Here is a 16,755-nt window from a genome sequence, read left to right as displayed (position 1 = left end):
TAAAAACATGCATCATAAATATCCGTATCGTATGGTTCACACCCGGGTTAAATTGTCAGGGTCGAAGTTCAAAGTGGTAAGTAAGAATCGGCTTAGTTCTGAACAAGCTATTTCTGTTTTTTTCAACAATATATATTTGCTTGACCGAGTTTATTGTTCGTTTTTTATTGTTTGTTTTTTATTTTTTATTTATCTTTTGTTGTTTTTATCGGCAATATATAAAGAAAGTATATTTTGGAGCTTTTAGCTTATATTACAGGATCCTCCAAGACTGGATGTATTTATATTGCCAACATCGTGTTACATTCAATAGATTCTTCTTATATCTAGTCCAGAGAGTAACAGCAGCAAGCGCTCAGCGAAGTCATGTAACGTGATAGACGCGCCGTACAGCCAATCAGAATCCGGTCACACGCTGGACCCGCCTCCTTCATGGCAAGCGCTTCATTCTGTGCCTCGTTGCCCTTACGATGTTTGCACGCTGAGGGCGGAAGTAAATGTTTTTGTTTTTTTTTTTAAAGCCCACTGAAGCTTTATTAGAAGCAGACAGTGACTTCTCTATTGAATCAGGTTAGTATTACGGAAGCGCTGCTGTGGTTGACACATGGAAGTTTTATTTTATGTTTGCGCCTGTCTCGCTGCTTTTCTCACTGACTGGCATGCAGCGTCTGTGTAAGACTTTATCTCCAACCAATTTCTTATACATAGTATACTGGAACATATGAGACGCTGGATGTCTGTGTTTTATGAGGTCACGTAGCTGCACAGTAGTTTTTGCACAAGGGTGATGTATGCTGGTTATAGTCGTGCTCTAGCCATGAGAAATGACCACTTATCCAAGTTCTCATTGAACATTTTATGTTTAGGTTTCCATCCATGAAACGTGCAGAGGATCTATGAGACATGCAATAGTGAAGCAGATGTGCAAAAATTAGTGCAAAGCAAAAGTGGAGTAGTTGCCCATGGGAACCAATCAGATACCACCTCTCATTTTTCAGAGACCATTTGGAAAATGTTAGCATCAACCTGATTGGTTGCCAAGGGCAGCTACTCCATTCATGCATTGCACTAGTTTTGATATATCTCCCCTGTAAGGGTATGTTCACACGCAAACTCAAAAATGTCTGAAAATACGGAGCTGTTTTCAAGCGAAAACAGCTCCTGATTTTAAGACGTTTTTGTAGCAACTCGTGTTTTTCGCTGCGTATTTTACGGATGTTATTGGAGCTGTTTTTCAATAGAGTCAATGAAAAATGGCTCCAAAAACGTCCCAAGAAGTGACATGCACTTCTTTTTTGCGGGCGTCTTTTTACGTGGCGTATTTTTGACGCTTAAAATGAAGCCTCGTGGGAACAGAACACCGTTAATCCCATTGCAAGCAAAAGGCAGATGTTTGGAGACGTTATGGTGCCGTTTTTTCAGGCGTAATTCGAGACGTAAAGGGCCCGAATTACGTCTGAAACCACTGTGTGTGTGAACATACCCTTATATGAATGGGGTACAATAATCTAATAGGGTGCTGACTGGAAAGTCTTGTAGATGTCTGGATGAGGAGATACGGAAGCCTTTTTGATGAAGTTTTGTCGTGTGGCTGCGGACGCTGGGAGTTGTCACATGAGACAAATCTCTCCCTGCATCTCCCACACGACAGCCCCTGCATCTCCCACACCCAGACCTCCGAGCACCAGCAATCGGGGAGATTTACACGTGGCATCATATTACGCCATGGCTTCGTCCGCAGTGAATCATCTGCATGTCTTAAAGGCCCCATTCGCTTAACGTCTACACCAGGATTTGTGGATTTGCGGCAGAATTGCTGTGGATTGCACATCCACAGCAAATCCGAATCCAAATTTGCAACAGGATCCACATGGAAAACAAGCATTTTTTGTGGGATTCGCTGCTGACAAATCCATGATGGTAAAATTACGTCACGTGAATCCATCCATAGAGTGCAAGCGTTCTTGTACTTTCTACGTGAAGACTTTATCCACATGGTTGGACCAACTGTGATTCCGGCCCCACTGCCGCTACGTGAGGAAGCCCTCTAAAATATAGCCAGAATTACTTTTATTACCTGGCAGAATAGACACAAAAATGTCTCCTGGATGCAATTTTTGGTAATTTAGCTTAAGGTATGTACTGTTTCTTTAAGATGCCGAAATGGTGTGTGTGGTAACTTGCTTTTTCTTCTTGCTTTGTCCGGTCCCTAAAATTTTATGGAGTATCCTCTGGCTAGGCCATCAATATCTGATCGGTCGGGATCTACCTCCTGGGAACCCCACCGATCAGCTGTTTTGAAGAGACCACATCACTTGTCCTATCACTGCTTCCCCTTCATGCCTTACCTGCTCGTACTGCGAATGTCGCCGCTTGGAGGGGCGGTTCACCGTATTACAGCCTTCTACCATTCACTTCAATGAGAGAAGGCTGTAATACTGTGAACCAGTAACTACCACTGTGGCTGCTACGGGCCCCACGCCGCCACGAGCCCCCCCATGCCTGGAGGCGCCGCTGGCAGCTGCTATGGCTGCTACAGCGATAGCAACACCACGTTCAATAGTGTCTGCGTCCTTCGGACGCAGATGCTATTGAACACTGTGACAGAGCAGGGAGGTATCTCCCTCCTCTGCCATTGGCTACTGTAACAGTGGCGTAGCTCTAGGGGTCGCAATTACGACCGGGTCCCACTTCCTGAATGCTGGAGCTGGCGTGTCCTTGCTCCAGCGTTCACTCTGCTGTGAGCGGCTCGGCGCAGGCAGGCGTGATGTTGTGACGTCATCGCGCCTGTCTGCGCCGAGTCACTCACGACACAGACCGGGGAGAAGGATCCTCCACCCATCGTGAGAACGGGGATAGGTAAGTAATGATGTTATTATTTTTCTATTAGGCACTATGGGGCATTATACTGGGTAGGGAACGGGGCTGGTATGATGGCAGCTATAGGAGCATTTTGCTATATGGGTGGCATACTGTATGGGCGGCATTATACTGTGGGGGCACTATATTGTGGGGACAGCTATGGATGGCATACTATGGGGGCATTATATTGTGGGGCAGCTATGGGGGGGCATTATACTGTGGGGACAACTATGGGTGGCATACTGTGGGGGCAGCTATGGGGGGCATTATACTGTGTAGGGCATTATACTGTGGGCGCTGCTATGGGAGGCAATATACTGTGTGGCGGCAGCTATGGGGGCATTATACTGTGGGGCAGCTATTGGCATTATACTGTGGGGGCAGCTAACGGGGGCATTATACTGCGTAGGGCATTATACTGTGGGGGCTGCTATGAGGGGCATTATACTGTGGGGGCAGCTATGGGGGAATTTGTTTGGGCATCGTACTACATGGGGGCATCTGTGTGGGCATAATACTGTATGGGGGCATTATACTGTATGGTGCCAGCTATGGGGGCATTATACTGTGTGGGGGCACTGTGGGAGCATGATACTGTGCGGGCTAAACCGGGTGTGTATGGGCGGGGATTGCGTGGGATTAGAGGCGTGGCTTAAAAGAAAAAAAACTGGCTCTGCGTTCCACATTGATTGTCCCTCTTTGTGATACTTGTAAGTATATCACAGTCTACAGGGGGCGCTGTATAGCACTGTCTACAGGGGGCGCTGTATGGCACTGTCTACAGCAGGGGGCTTCGCAGCACTGTCTACTGGAGGGGGCTGTGCAGCACTGTCTACAGGAGGGGGCTGCATGGCACTATTTACAGGGGGGCACTATCTACAAGGACGGGCTGTGTGTGGCACCCTGGGGATGGGGCCCAAGTCAAAAGTTTGCTATGGGGCCCAATGTTTCCTAATTACGCCCCTGGGTACAAGCGTGTTGGCGATACACAAAACAAGCATGTAAGGATTGAAGGGGAAGCAACGCTCGTACGAGCGCTGCAGCCCCTTCAAAATAGCTGATCGGTGGGGTTCCCGGGAGTTGGATCCCGACCGATCAGATATTGATGATAGGCCATACATTTTTAGGGACCGGACAACCCATTTAATGAAATACAGCAGATAGACGTCTACCACGTCACTTGTATGTTCTATGATATAAGGCTGAGTTCCCACACAGTGTAAACACTGCAGAATTCTGTTTTTTTAGCCAAAGCCAAGAGTAGATCTAAGGCCTCATTTACACGAGCGTAATATACGCGCGTGCTTTTCACGTGTGTCGTACGCACCTATATTACTCTATGGGGCAGTGCAGACAATGAGTGAATTTTGCGCAGCGCGAGTGCGTTGCGTAAAACTCACGACATGTTCTATAATCGTGCGTTTTTCACGCATCACGCACCCATTGAAGTCAATGGGTGCGTGAAAACCACGCATGCCGCATGGAAGCACTTCCGTGCGAACTGCGTGATTCGCGCAAGAGCTGTCAAAAGGATGAATGTAAACAGAAAAGCACCACGTGCTTTTCTGTTTACAAACATCCAAACGGAGTGTCAAATTAGAGATGAGCGCACCGAACTTCACCGGGTTCGGCCGAACTCGTTTTGACCGAACCCGGCAAAAAAATTTCCGGTACGCGACGTCAGGAGACAGTCACTGTCCACGGTGCTGAAAGAGTTAAACTGGTACAGCACCATGGACCGTGACTTCCGATCACAATATACATGAACGTGTAAAAAAAAAAAAGAAGTTCTGACTTACCGATAACTCCCTGCTTCTTCCTCCAGTCTGACCTCCCGGGATGACAATTCAGTCCAAGTGACAGCTGCAGCCAATCACAGGCCAAGCACAGGCTGCAGCCAATCACAGGCTGCAGTGGTCACATGGACTGCCGCGTCATCCAGGGAGGTGGGGCCGGATGACAAGAGAGGGACGCGTCACCAAGGCAACGGCCGGCAGACCGGACTGGAGGAAGCAGGAAGTTCTTGGTAAGTATGAACGTCTTTTTTTTTTTTTATTCACAGGTTGCTGTATATTGTGATCGTAATTCACTGTCGAGGGTGCTGAAAGAGTTACTGCCGATCAGTTAACTCTTTCAGCACCCTGGACAGTGACTGACGTCGACTAGCCTCATCTCTATGATGGCGGCTGCCCGAAAATCACGCAGCCGCGCATCATACACTGATGACACATGGAGCTGTCAAGTGCCTTTTGCGCACTCCAAACGCTGCGTTTTTTGGCGTGCGCAAAACGCACACGCTCGTGTAAATGAGGCCTAAAAGGAAGGAAAAAAACTGATACGCCTCCTCTCTTATTTATCCGCTGCCAGGGGCGTAACTAGGAAAGACTGGGCCCAATAGCAAACTTTTGACTGGGGCTCCTCACTAGGTGCCACATGCAGCCCCCCTTATCGTTAGGTCGCTTGCACGATATATTGCAATACTAATGTATTGCAGTATATCGTGATTCTGACAGGCAACTACCCGACTTTGGCGTATGGAAACGTCAAATGTCGGGAAGGGGTTAAAATGGGGTGACTTATTGGGGGTTTCTAATATATAAGGCCCTCAAAGCCACTTCACAACTGAAGTAGCCACTGTAAAAATAGCCTTTTGAAATTTATTGAGTGTGAGAAATTGCTGCTAAAGTTCTAAGCCTTGTAAAGTCCTAGAAAAATAAAAGGATGTTCAAAAAATGACTTTGGTGTTTTTCACAAATACTGAATGTATTGAGTACATTTTGGCAGTAAAAAAGTCCAATGCGTCACGAGAAAATCCCAGAGTCCGCGGATGGGTGTCCGCGCCGTAAAACTCTGCCGGCAATTATGGACCATGTCCGTTTTTTCGTGTTTTACGGGCCATGCTCTCTTACTTTGTTTTGGAGCACGGCCCGAAAATGCGGGCGGCCGTCAGCAGACGCCCTTACTTGCAATTATTGGGCCACGATTACGGGCACGGTCGTGTGTACGGCTGTGATTTACGGGTCGGTCGGGGGCGGAGTGTCACCCGCAAGCCGCCTGCAAATCGCGAGCCGTGCACAAGGCCGCGGCCAATTATTTGCTATGAGACTGGACTGCAGAACACGGCCGTAATAAGACTTGCCCGTTCATTCTACGGTCCAGGCTCCTGGGTCATGCACGGACGGTGGAAACCACGGTTGTGTGCATGGCCCCATAGGAATGAATGGGGTCGCAATTCTCCCGTGGATTTTCGGGGGAATTGCGGCCGCAAAAGCACGTTCGTGTGCATGGTGCCTAAGATGAAAAAACTTCTTGAAGGACACAACGTTCATCTGGACGAGAAGGAACAGTAAGCATTATGTAGCAATTTGCAACGCAAACAACTAGCCACTTTTGTGGGAAATTGGTCGTGGTTCCTAAAAGGGCAGGGGCCACAGCAAGTCAACAAGGTTAATAGAATTTACGCCAGAAAACTGTCGCCTGTCATAATTCATTGGGATTTATTAAAAAACAGCTCTGGCACAGTTGGCATTGCTTTGTTATGAAAGGAAGCCATGATGCTAGTGTGCACGTGCAGTTTTTTTTAGCCAAATAGGGCAGCGGACAGTGGCGTAACTACCGCTGTAGCTACGGGGCCCGCAGCACGAGAGGGCCCGTGCCGCCCACCGACACGGCCCAACCCCATGCCCGGTGGTGCCGCTAGCAGCCGTTACATTGGTAGCGATGCCACCACGGAGTTCGAGCCGCCCGGCCTCTAGTTCATGCCCGGTGCTAGCGACAGCCACATTCACTTGTATCTGCGTCCTCTGGACATTGATACAAATTAATATCATAGGCTGCTGCTGCTTCTCTGACGGGGCAGCGGCTTTTCCATTGAAACCAGCTGCCGCCACCCCCTCTTGCACTAATTGTATCTGCGTCTATAGCACACAGATACAAATACATGCATTAGAGCTGAATGGCCTTACAACGACGCTGATTGGCAGGGCAAAATGACTTGCCCCGCCAATCGGCGCCTTTCAACGACGCTAGCGTTGCGAGGCAGTAATTAGTGGGGCAAGTCATTCTACCCTGCATATCAGCGCCTTTCAACTATGCTAGCAGCGCAATGACATCATCACGCCACTTGCGTCGTTCAGCCCCAGCAGACCTGGATTTTGGAGTGCAGATTTAGCTGGATTGGTTTTTGGTTGCTATGTTGCATTTGCAAAGCCCCTGTGGAACCAAAACAGTGGAAAACCTCCAGAAGTGACCCCATTTTGGAAACTACACCCCTCAAGGTATTCACCTATGTGTGTATTGGGCTTGTTAACCCCGCAGGTGTTTTGCAGCAATTAGTGTGCACTCAATGTTGCAGAGTGAAAATTTTATTTTTTACATAGATATGCCAATATGTGGCGCCCAGCTTGTGCCACCATAACAAGGCAGCTCTCTAATTATTATGCTGTGTTTCCCGGTTTCAGAATCATCCTACATGTGGCCCTAATCTTTTGCCTGGACATTCGACCAGGCTCAGGAGTGAAAGAGTACCATGCGAAGTTGAGGCCTAATTTGGCGACATATAAAGTATTGGTTCACAATTGCAGGGCTCTGATGTTAAATAATAAAATAAACCTCTAAGAAGTGACCCAATTTTGGAAACTGCACCCCTCAAAGCATTTATTAAGGGGTGTAGTCAGCATTTTCACCCCACATAATTATAATTATTATTATGGTACCATTTTGGGGTACATGCGACTTTTTGATCACTTTTTATCCTATTTTCTGGGAGGCAAGGTGACCAAAAGACAGTGATTCTGACATCGTTTTTTAGGTTTTTTTTTATACAGCATTCACCATGCGTTATAAATGACATGTTAACTTTATTCTGTGGGTCAGTACGTTTCCGGCGATTACCTAATTTTTAGCACTTTTTTATGTTTTACAACTTTTTACACACTAAAATTACTTTTGTAAAAAGAATGTATTTTTTCTGTCGCTATGTTGTGAGAACCATAACTTTTTCATTTTTTCGTCGGCTGAGCTGTATAAGGGCTTGTTTTTTGCGAGACGAGCTATAGTTTTTATAGGTACCATTTTTGGATACATGTGACTTTTTGATTACTTTTTATTCCAATTTTTGTAGGGAAAAGTGACAAAAAAACCTGAAATTCTGGCATTGTTTTTTATGCGTTTTTTATTTTTACGCCGTTCACCGCGTAGAATAAATAACATAATATTTTTATAGCTCAGGCCGTTACGGACGCGGCGATACTAAATATGTATGGTTTATTTATGTTTTTCAACAATAAAGGACTTGATAAGGGAAAAAGGGTTATTGTGTTTTATTTTATTACTTGAAACGTTTATTATTTTGTACAACTTTTTTTTTGTTCACTTTTTTTACACTTTTCTTTAGTCCCACTAGGGGACTTGAAGGTCCAACTGTCAGATTTTTTTTCTAATATATTGCACTACCTATGTGGTGCAATGTATTAGATCTATCAGTCATTCACTGACAGCAAGCCGATTAGGCTTCGCCTCTGGGCGGGTACTAATCTGCTTCCATAATGGCAGAGCAGGAGGCCATTGTTAAGCCTCCTGCTGCCATAGCAGCAGTCGGCGGCTCTGTGACTGCATGGCAGGGCTGCTGAGCTGCTACAAACCTCTTAGATGCAGCGATCACTTTAGATCTAAGGGGTTAATGGCAGGAATCGGAGCTAGCTCTGTGACCGTTAGAGGTGGATGTCAGCTGTAACATACAGCTGACATCCACTGCTGATAACGCCGGCTTAGCTCTTGAGACAGTGCCATTTTGCCGGCGGCTGTGGAAGCCTTTTAGGCCCCTTCTCCGGGCGGGGCCTGAAAGGTTTCCGTATTAGGCATACCGGGAGGCCAGTGTTAGGCCTCCGGTTGCCTTTGCAGCCACCGACACCCCGGCAATTTCATTGTTGGGGTGCCGATGAGCTGCAAACCCCTTAAATGAGGCGACCGCTTTTGACCGCTGCAATTTTGGGGTTAATGGCGGGGATCGGAGCAAACTTCGGTCCTCGTTCATTACACCAGGGTTTCAGCTTTAAAATACAGCCGACACCCGGGGATGGTGGCCCCGACTCAGCTTCTGAGCCGGTGTCCACCATTTGTCGTATGGATACGGCAAAATGCGGGAAGCACTAGCTTTCCATGACGTATCCATATGACAAATGTCGGGAAGGGATTGAACAGATATGTCCTCACTTACTTTATTTCAAAATCCGACCGTAACTTGAAATTTATGGTGCGAGATGGTAAACTTGTAAGAAAAGCTAAACAAAAAAACAAAACATTTACGCTTAAGGGGGTTTTCCAGCTTCTGACAACTGATGACTTATCCACCGGATAGGTCATCAGTACATGATCTGTGTGGGTCAGACACACGGACCCCGCACAGTTCAGCTGGTCCGGTGCCTCTGTGCACTGGACGTACAAGCCGGAAGCAGTTGGCTCCGGCCACGGAATAGCGGCCGAGCTGCAGTACTGTATTCAAGTGAATAGGAGCAGACCTGCAGTTCTGCAGCACGGTAGCTATGCTATGTACGGAGCCAACTGCTTCGGGCTCCGTACATAGCATTATGTGCCACAACATCTGGTGCCCACAGGCCACTGGAGCGGCTTATCGGTGCAGGGCCCAGGTGTTGGACACGCACCGATGACATACTAATGACCTATCTGGTGGATAGGTCATCAGTTGTCAGAAGGTGGACAACCCCATTAACGTATGCCCATAGACTCTTATTTTAAAGAATGTATACGGCACAGCCATCCCGTAAAAAACATATACGTTTAACTTCTAATGTTTTTTTTATCATGAGTCTATGGGCGACAGATGGCATTCATCAGAGGCGTCCGTCGTCCAAAGACTCCTATGTTAAAAAGATGTATTAGTTTAACGTATACTTTTACTGGATGGCACAAAATTTTATTGAAATGCTATCATGACAAATTGTGTAACATAACACAATTCAAGAAAAAGTAAGTGTACCCAGCACACAGTAGACACGACTGTATGTGGTATTTCTGCCCATGCATAAATGTTTTTTGGAACTTCATTGCAACCATGTTAAAATCCGTCTGTGACGATCCGCTAAGACCCCAGAAACGTTGCTATTGCATCTTTTCCATTCTTTGATCGTCTACATTAAATTACGCTTATTCAGACGACTACTATAAGCAACCAGAATCTTGCGTCATAGAAACCTCCCAATCCCCCTTCTTAGCCTAATGGATAACAAAGGTAGATAATATTTACATATTGGAGCAACTGGCTCATTGGGAAACAGTCAACTTTTTCTAATCTGCACTGGAAAAATGTAGAAATGTGGACATCGATTGGTTGATATAAGCAGCAAGGTCACTTCCACCCCTGAGACGGTTTCCCATTACAACCAATCACAGTGCTGCTTTTATTTTTCCTGGTCACTATAAAAAATGTAAACTGAGCTCTGATTGGTTTACTTTTAGGCCGGTTTTGATAAATCTGCATAGCCCTCAGTACACAGATAGTGTATGCATTCTACCTTTCCTTTTTCCGCTCATTGTTTTTATTGTAAAGCTGCATAATTTTTGTGCCTTCTTCTCATGTTTCGGCTTGACAGCTGAGAGTGACTTAAAACATGCCTGTGTAGATGTAAGAGGAAGTCTGTTGTACAGCAGATAAAGCTCCCCGTTACGACTACAGTTTATATTTCTACATGTGCTAAAAAAGTAAAAACCGCAACCTGATTGGTACCAATGGTCATCTAGTCCACATTCCCCTGCACTATTTTTAATAAATCTTCTGAAGTATGGAATACGAAATAGCTACGAAACAATTTAATAGGCAATCAATTGATTGTTGGTTGTGTATGTAAAATGTGTCCTTCAATTTACCTTCCAACCAGTACATGCATTGCAGATCAGATCCGTGCCCCTGTTTTCTATCCTGCTGTATATAGATAGAGACGCGGCATGTAGTGATGAAGGGGCTAGATGGCCAGACATTGCCTCCAGCACTGTGCCAGGCTCCCTCCCACACATCAAAATCAGAACTCTGCTTTGTATCTGCTGTGTCACTGTCCTCATATTCTTGTTGCAGGGAGTCAGGTCTGAAACAATGAAGCTACTGAATGCTCTGCTGATGGTGACTACTGCTTGCCACTTGGCTGATGCCACTTTGTCAAAGACGGACTCCAAGAAAGCTTCCTCAAAGTCCCTCGATACAAAGGTAAGATTCCAAATACTGTAGATTCTCCCAAAATGACAGTGCCGTGACCGCAAAAATCCCTCGTAAAAATAAGTTATGGTAATGGTGGATTTTATTCATGAAACGAGGCTGCAGCGGCTTATTTACATTTATATAAGACATATTTCAATATAATAGTATGCTATAAGGCTGTGTTCCCGAACCTGCGCCTCTCCAGCTTTGGCTAGACTACTAAACTTGTTCAGCTGCAGGATGTCAGGACATGCTGGGAGTTGTAGTTTTGCAACAGCTGAAGAGCCACAAGTTGCGGAACAATTCTATAAAAGGTACTTATATGTTTCTTCTACTGTATAACATGTCACACTTTGTGTTGCTGTACTCTGCCGGGTTATGTCAGAGCACGTCACTTGTACAGAATTAGAAAAACGTGGCTAATTTCTTTTAAAAATAACACCACACCTGTCCACAGGTGGTATGTGGTATTGCAGCTCCGCGCGATTGAATTGAATGGGACTGAGCTGCAATACCAGACACAACACATGGACTGTTGTGCTGGTTTTGGAAGAAAGCCGCCATATTATTCTAATCCTGTCCATTTTTGAAGTCACATAATTTTTCTAATATATTGTTGTTATTTGAATTTCTTTCTGCTGATAATCTCCCAGCTCTGAGGAATTTGAAACCTTCCTTCATTGCCCTAGAAATCCATCAGCAGCCTTTAAATATTTTACAACCATCTGTAGTCTGGAGTCCAATGACTATTTATGGCAGTCTGTATTCTGCTGTAGGATTTGCAGGTCAATAGCTTGGAAGATGAAATTCCGACAGCCCTGAATATATGTCCTGCAACTTCGAACATCATTTTTTAAATAAGGAAGAATAAGGCATTATATTAAGGATAAGGTACTCCCTACTAAAAATTCTAAGTATATAAGAAGTCCCCAACAAGTCCCTTGCCCATAAGGTTGAAGGCCAAGTGCATTTATACAGTTCATGGCGCTCCGAGGTGACTTTTAATTTTCTTTAGAAGGTATAGTAGAGGGTACATAATTCCTTATAATACATATCTCTTCTGCTGCAGAACCTCATTTGAAGGGGGCGGGGGGCTATCTGTCCACCATTGATTGGTTGGTTAATAATTCATTGTACTGCAGTATTTCTTTTAAAAAAGGTTCTTCAGCAGTGGCAGTGTTTATTATGATGTTCTGCAGCAGCAGGGAAATAATGCTGTGTACTTTACATTGCAGCTGCTGAAGTAACTTTTTTGAAAGAGAGAGGGAGCATGCATCAGTCGATCAGTGGTTGGCACAGGAGAAGGAACTCTCTGCAAAAGTGATCTGTGACCGAGTGTTTGAGCAGGAAGAGACGAGCAGCGCCTACGTAGCGCCACTCATCTCTGTATAATCATCAGGTTCTGACTTCAGAATGTGCTGTTTAAACAAATGTTACTTACAGAGATGTCAGTGCAAAATCTTTGTTGATTTTGTATTGTACAATAATATATTTGTAAAGGTTCACCGAAACTGAACTTACACTTTAAACCTCAACTCCACATTGAAGCTGCTTTACAGATTGTCAACCGTTTTCTTAATGTTATTATAAGAATCGCCCCAGTGGCGGATTAAGTGGACCATAGGCCCTGGGCTGTTACCCAAACTTGGGCCCACCTTCTCCACCGCCGCCCTGCCACGCCGTAACTATTGTTAACTTTACCTTTTTGTGCAAGCAACTAAGTAAAGCTGAAATACTGCAGCAATGGTATAATTGTGCTATAGGGTTCATTAGACCATTTTAAAAACTTCTAGAAGTAGCCGGAAATGCCAGCGAAACGTGTGTCGGGTGTTTAGTTTTTAAAATTGTCTCAGCCTTAGTTAGTTGTTCCTGCTCTCCCTCGCTACCCTCGCCTCTATGCGAAGCGGTGTGGGTGAGGGACAACATCATTCGGTATCTCACTGCCGAGAGCGACTCGCTACTGTGAGCGGTTCTGTGGCTTAGCTGCCCTTCTTTCCTCCGCTCTATAGTCTAGCGGTGTAAGCGTCAAGCAGGAGAAGAGTACTCACCGCTCGATTTACGTACCAGAGCGGATCACACGGCTCAGCTGCCCTGCTCTCTTCCGCCTCTTCCGCTTCTACCACTTGCGGTGGAAGCGCCTGGCAGGAGTGCAAGAATTATCCCTCCTTTTGCCAGCATAGATATATTCTACAAATTGCAGGAACAGTCTTTAGTTACTTAAAATGACATAAATAAATTTACTGTCCGCACAATTGGATATTAATTGTTCATAAGGGCTAATTGTTGTCCCAAATAAGTGCAGAATCAGGGGTCTTCTGCACTGAAATTCATTATCCCTACATTAGACATTTTTTATTTAAAAAAAAAAAATATATATATATTTTTATATATATTTGACTATTCTATAAAGTTTGTTGTATTTTTTTTAATAATAGAACCGCACACTGCTGTTCCTTTTCCATTATTTGTTACCCCTGTGGATAGCACCACACACACACGCCCCCTGTGGAAAGCGCCATACACACATGCCCTCTGTGGATAGCGCCACACGCAAGCCAGCCTGTGGATAGTGCCACACACACGCTCCCCTGTGGATAGCGCCACACACAAGTCCACTCCCTTGTATGTAGTGCCACACAGCCCCCCTCCTTTGTATATAGTGTCATACAGCGCCCCTCTCTTGTATATTGCCACATAGCCCCCCCCCCCCCCCAAAAAAGAAATTGTACTTGCCTTGCCCTGTTCCCGCGACGGATGGAGAGCTGCACAATCCTCCTAGCGGGACGTATACGCAGACCAGCGTGATGCAGTGATGTCATCACACCGGCCTGCGCAGGTAGTCTTTCCAGCGCCTTATAGGCTGCAAGGTTTCAGTGGCGCTGCCGCCCCCTCAGAGAGGCAGCAGCAGCCTATAGTATTCATTCGTATCTGCATCCTGAGGACGCAGATACAAGTGAATGTGGCTGTCGCTAGCACCGGGGCCCCCTCCGGTGCTAGCGACGCTACCGTGCATGAGGGGGCCTTTGCCCCCCCGGCCCATAAATGTTATGGGCCGGGCAGCCCCCCGAACCACCCTTATGTGGATCCGCAACTGAATCGCCCCCATTTTGATGTGCTGACAGGGATATTGGCAGCTTTTGTGATCACTCCATCCACGGATTATAGGCTGCAGTGAATATACTTCAATGTATTAGAGGATTTTAGACAACTTTTTAATTGTTTTTGTATGAAAAAAATAAGAGTTTTACTTTTTCAGATATAGCTTCTATGTATCCTGTATTCATATCTTGCGCTAAAACCCAACTCCGTCAGGTCAGCGTGACTGACGTCTGTGGTGACAGCGGATCCTGCGAGTCTCTGAAACGCAGGATCCACCTGTTATCGATCACATCTAAGTCATAAACTTAGATGTGAGTGATAGCAGCTTCAAATTAAAAAAAAAAACAACCCAATAAAAAAGTTGTTTAAGAACTTCTATTACGTTATTTTAGGGGGAAAAAAATGTGCTCAAAGGTTTACACAGCCTTTTAAAAAGCGGATTGGTCCGTTGAATATTCTGCACTATATACGGGCAGCATATTACAGCTAAAGGTCCGTACTCCTAGCAGCCAAAATGCCACAAAAAATGTTGTGCTGTTTGGCTATTAGAAGTGCTGAAAGAACATACGGGTATTCATGAGGGGAGTGCCGCACATGTAGCTGTAATATGCTGCGCTTACACAGGGCAACATATTAAATGCTATGTAATGCTTTGGTGGGCATATTTTTTTTTTTTTTACAAATGTACATATTTATTGATAAAACATTTGTCATTATTTTTTTAAAATAATTATGTTCACTATTCGAAATGCAGCTTCTATGCGTTCCCTTTACATAAAAGCTGCATTTTGGCACTGTCGGCTGCATCCGTCAGTGAACAGCGCTGACCGCTCGGCTGTCTGTGTTTACTGTGTCCCTCTGATACCTTCTATAACCGTAAAACTTATCATATTGAAGTTGATCAACTTAGATATGATCCTCCTCACTGCGATTGTTTAGTGAGGAGAAACGGGTCAATTTACCTATTCTAGTGATCGGTGAAAGCCATACAAAAAAACCCCACAAAAAATAACAGCGGAATTACTTATTGTCCCATGTACCCCAAAATGATACCATTTAATACTACATCTCCTCCCATCTGTGCTCCTTTTAGATCAGCGTTGACTGCCCTCCAATCTCGAGAATCTTTGAGCTAAACCATAGGGGAACAGGGCCTAAAGTTTTTTCTGAGATTGGAACAGAGGGTTCCAGAAACAGTGCCACTCTTATGCATTGGCTGTGTATATTTAAGTGAATGGGACTGAGCTGCAATAACAGTAAAAATGGCAAAAGGCAAAGTGCCACTCTTTCTGTAAGAAAAATCTAAAGTTTTTCTAATCTCCTACAATCCCTCTAAAAGAGTGCAAGGGTCCTCTTCATTTTAGTGAATCGGGGGTCGTCTGAGAGTCTCACAACTCAAGTCTTATAAAACCAGAGGAACACATTAAGAGGAGCTACTCCGTTTATTACAGTATATAAGAGAATTGCTGTCCATGCAATTCCTAAAATTATTAATGTATGTTCACCAAAGCTTAAAGGGCTTGTCCATTCCCCCACCCCCCAGAAACCGTGCCACTCCTGTCCATGAGCTTTGTCTGATATTGCAGTTCCTCTCGATTTAAAGTTAATGTGACTGAGTTGCAATATCAGACACAGCCCATGGACAGATGTGACGCTGTTTCTGATAAAAAAAACAAAAAAAACAGACCATTTTTCTAATCCCGGACAACCCCTTTAAGTGTAAAATGGCAGAATTTCTGGTTATATTATTGATACCCAACAAGGAGATATTGAGATTGTCAGATGTCGGGTTATTTTGTATGCAGTAGTTGTGTTATAGACCACTGAGAATATGTTAAGGGTACCAATAAATCCTGACTGCAGTCACCGCATTTCCTCTGGTAGCTGTTCTGGCGTGGCTCTAAATCTGAGCTGTTCATACAATATATTCTAGTTTATGCTGTACATATCACTTGTAATATGCCTGTGCGGCAAGTCTTAAAACTATGTGCATCCATAGCGATGTGTTTTTTTATTTATTTCATATTTGTGTAGTGGCGCATTTCTAGATATAAATTGTTTCATTATGCTCTGTTCACACTTGTGGTGTGAGCCTCCCATGTAGGGGGGGGGGTCCATCGAGCTTGCAGTCAAAAGGCCCAAACAGGCTTGGTCATTAAATGGTCACTAACTTTTTAACCGACTTTGCAGAAATCATTAGCACAAGTGAATATATAAAAAACCGTAATATATCTGAACGGAGATAAATGCCCCTCTCTTTGCATCTCACGGTCGCCCCCCCCCCCCTACATCCTAACTGTTCACTCAGATGTGGATTAATAGGATAGTGGGCCCAAAGCTGTATATAAGCTATGTGTCCCCACCCCACACGTAAGTCTCCCCTACATGTCAATGTGCATCATGTGGCACATTACAAGGAGTGAATATTATCACCGTACATGTTACCATCATACTGTTACTGAACAAAACCCCAGTATACCAAGACCAGCATTATTAATAATAACACTATATAAAGGCCAAATAATACCACCACATCATGAACACAAATTATCACTACAAAGTGACTGAATAATACCACCATACTG

The 16,755-nt window shown here is 44.9% G+C and overlaps 1 protein-coding gene across 2 annotated transcripts in view; it reads left to right on the top strand.

The window, feature by feature from the left end:
- Positions 1 to 475: 475 nt before the first annotated feature.
- Positions 476 to 16,755, top strand: part of CHID1 (chitinase domain containing 1) — a 266,132-nt gene continuing 249,852 nt past the window's right edge. Inside the window, exons 1-2 of one of the 2 annotated variants that reach the window (XM_075836955.1) lie at positions 476 to 570; positions 10,952 to 11,080. In XM_075836955.1, coding sequence (XP_075693070.1) covers positions 10,970 to 11,080 — 111 coding nt within the window. In that variant the 5' untranslated portion in view covers positions 476 to 570; positions 10,952 to 10,969. The other variant, XM_075836956.1, reaches the window with a different exon arrangement.

This window comes from Rhinoderma darwinii, chromosome 9 (genome assembly GCF_050947455.1).
Source record: "Rhinoderma darwinii isolate aRhiDar2 chromosome 9, aRhiDar2.hap1, whole genome shotgun sequence".
In the NCBI taxonomy this organism is placed as follows: Eukaryota; Metazoa; Chordata; class Amphibia; order Anura; family Rhinodermatidae; genus Rhinoderma; species Rhinoderma darwinii.
Note: the sequence above shows the minus strand (reverse complement) of the source record. Positions and strands in the feature narration are given on the sequence as shown.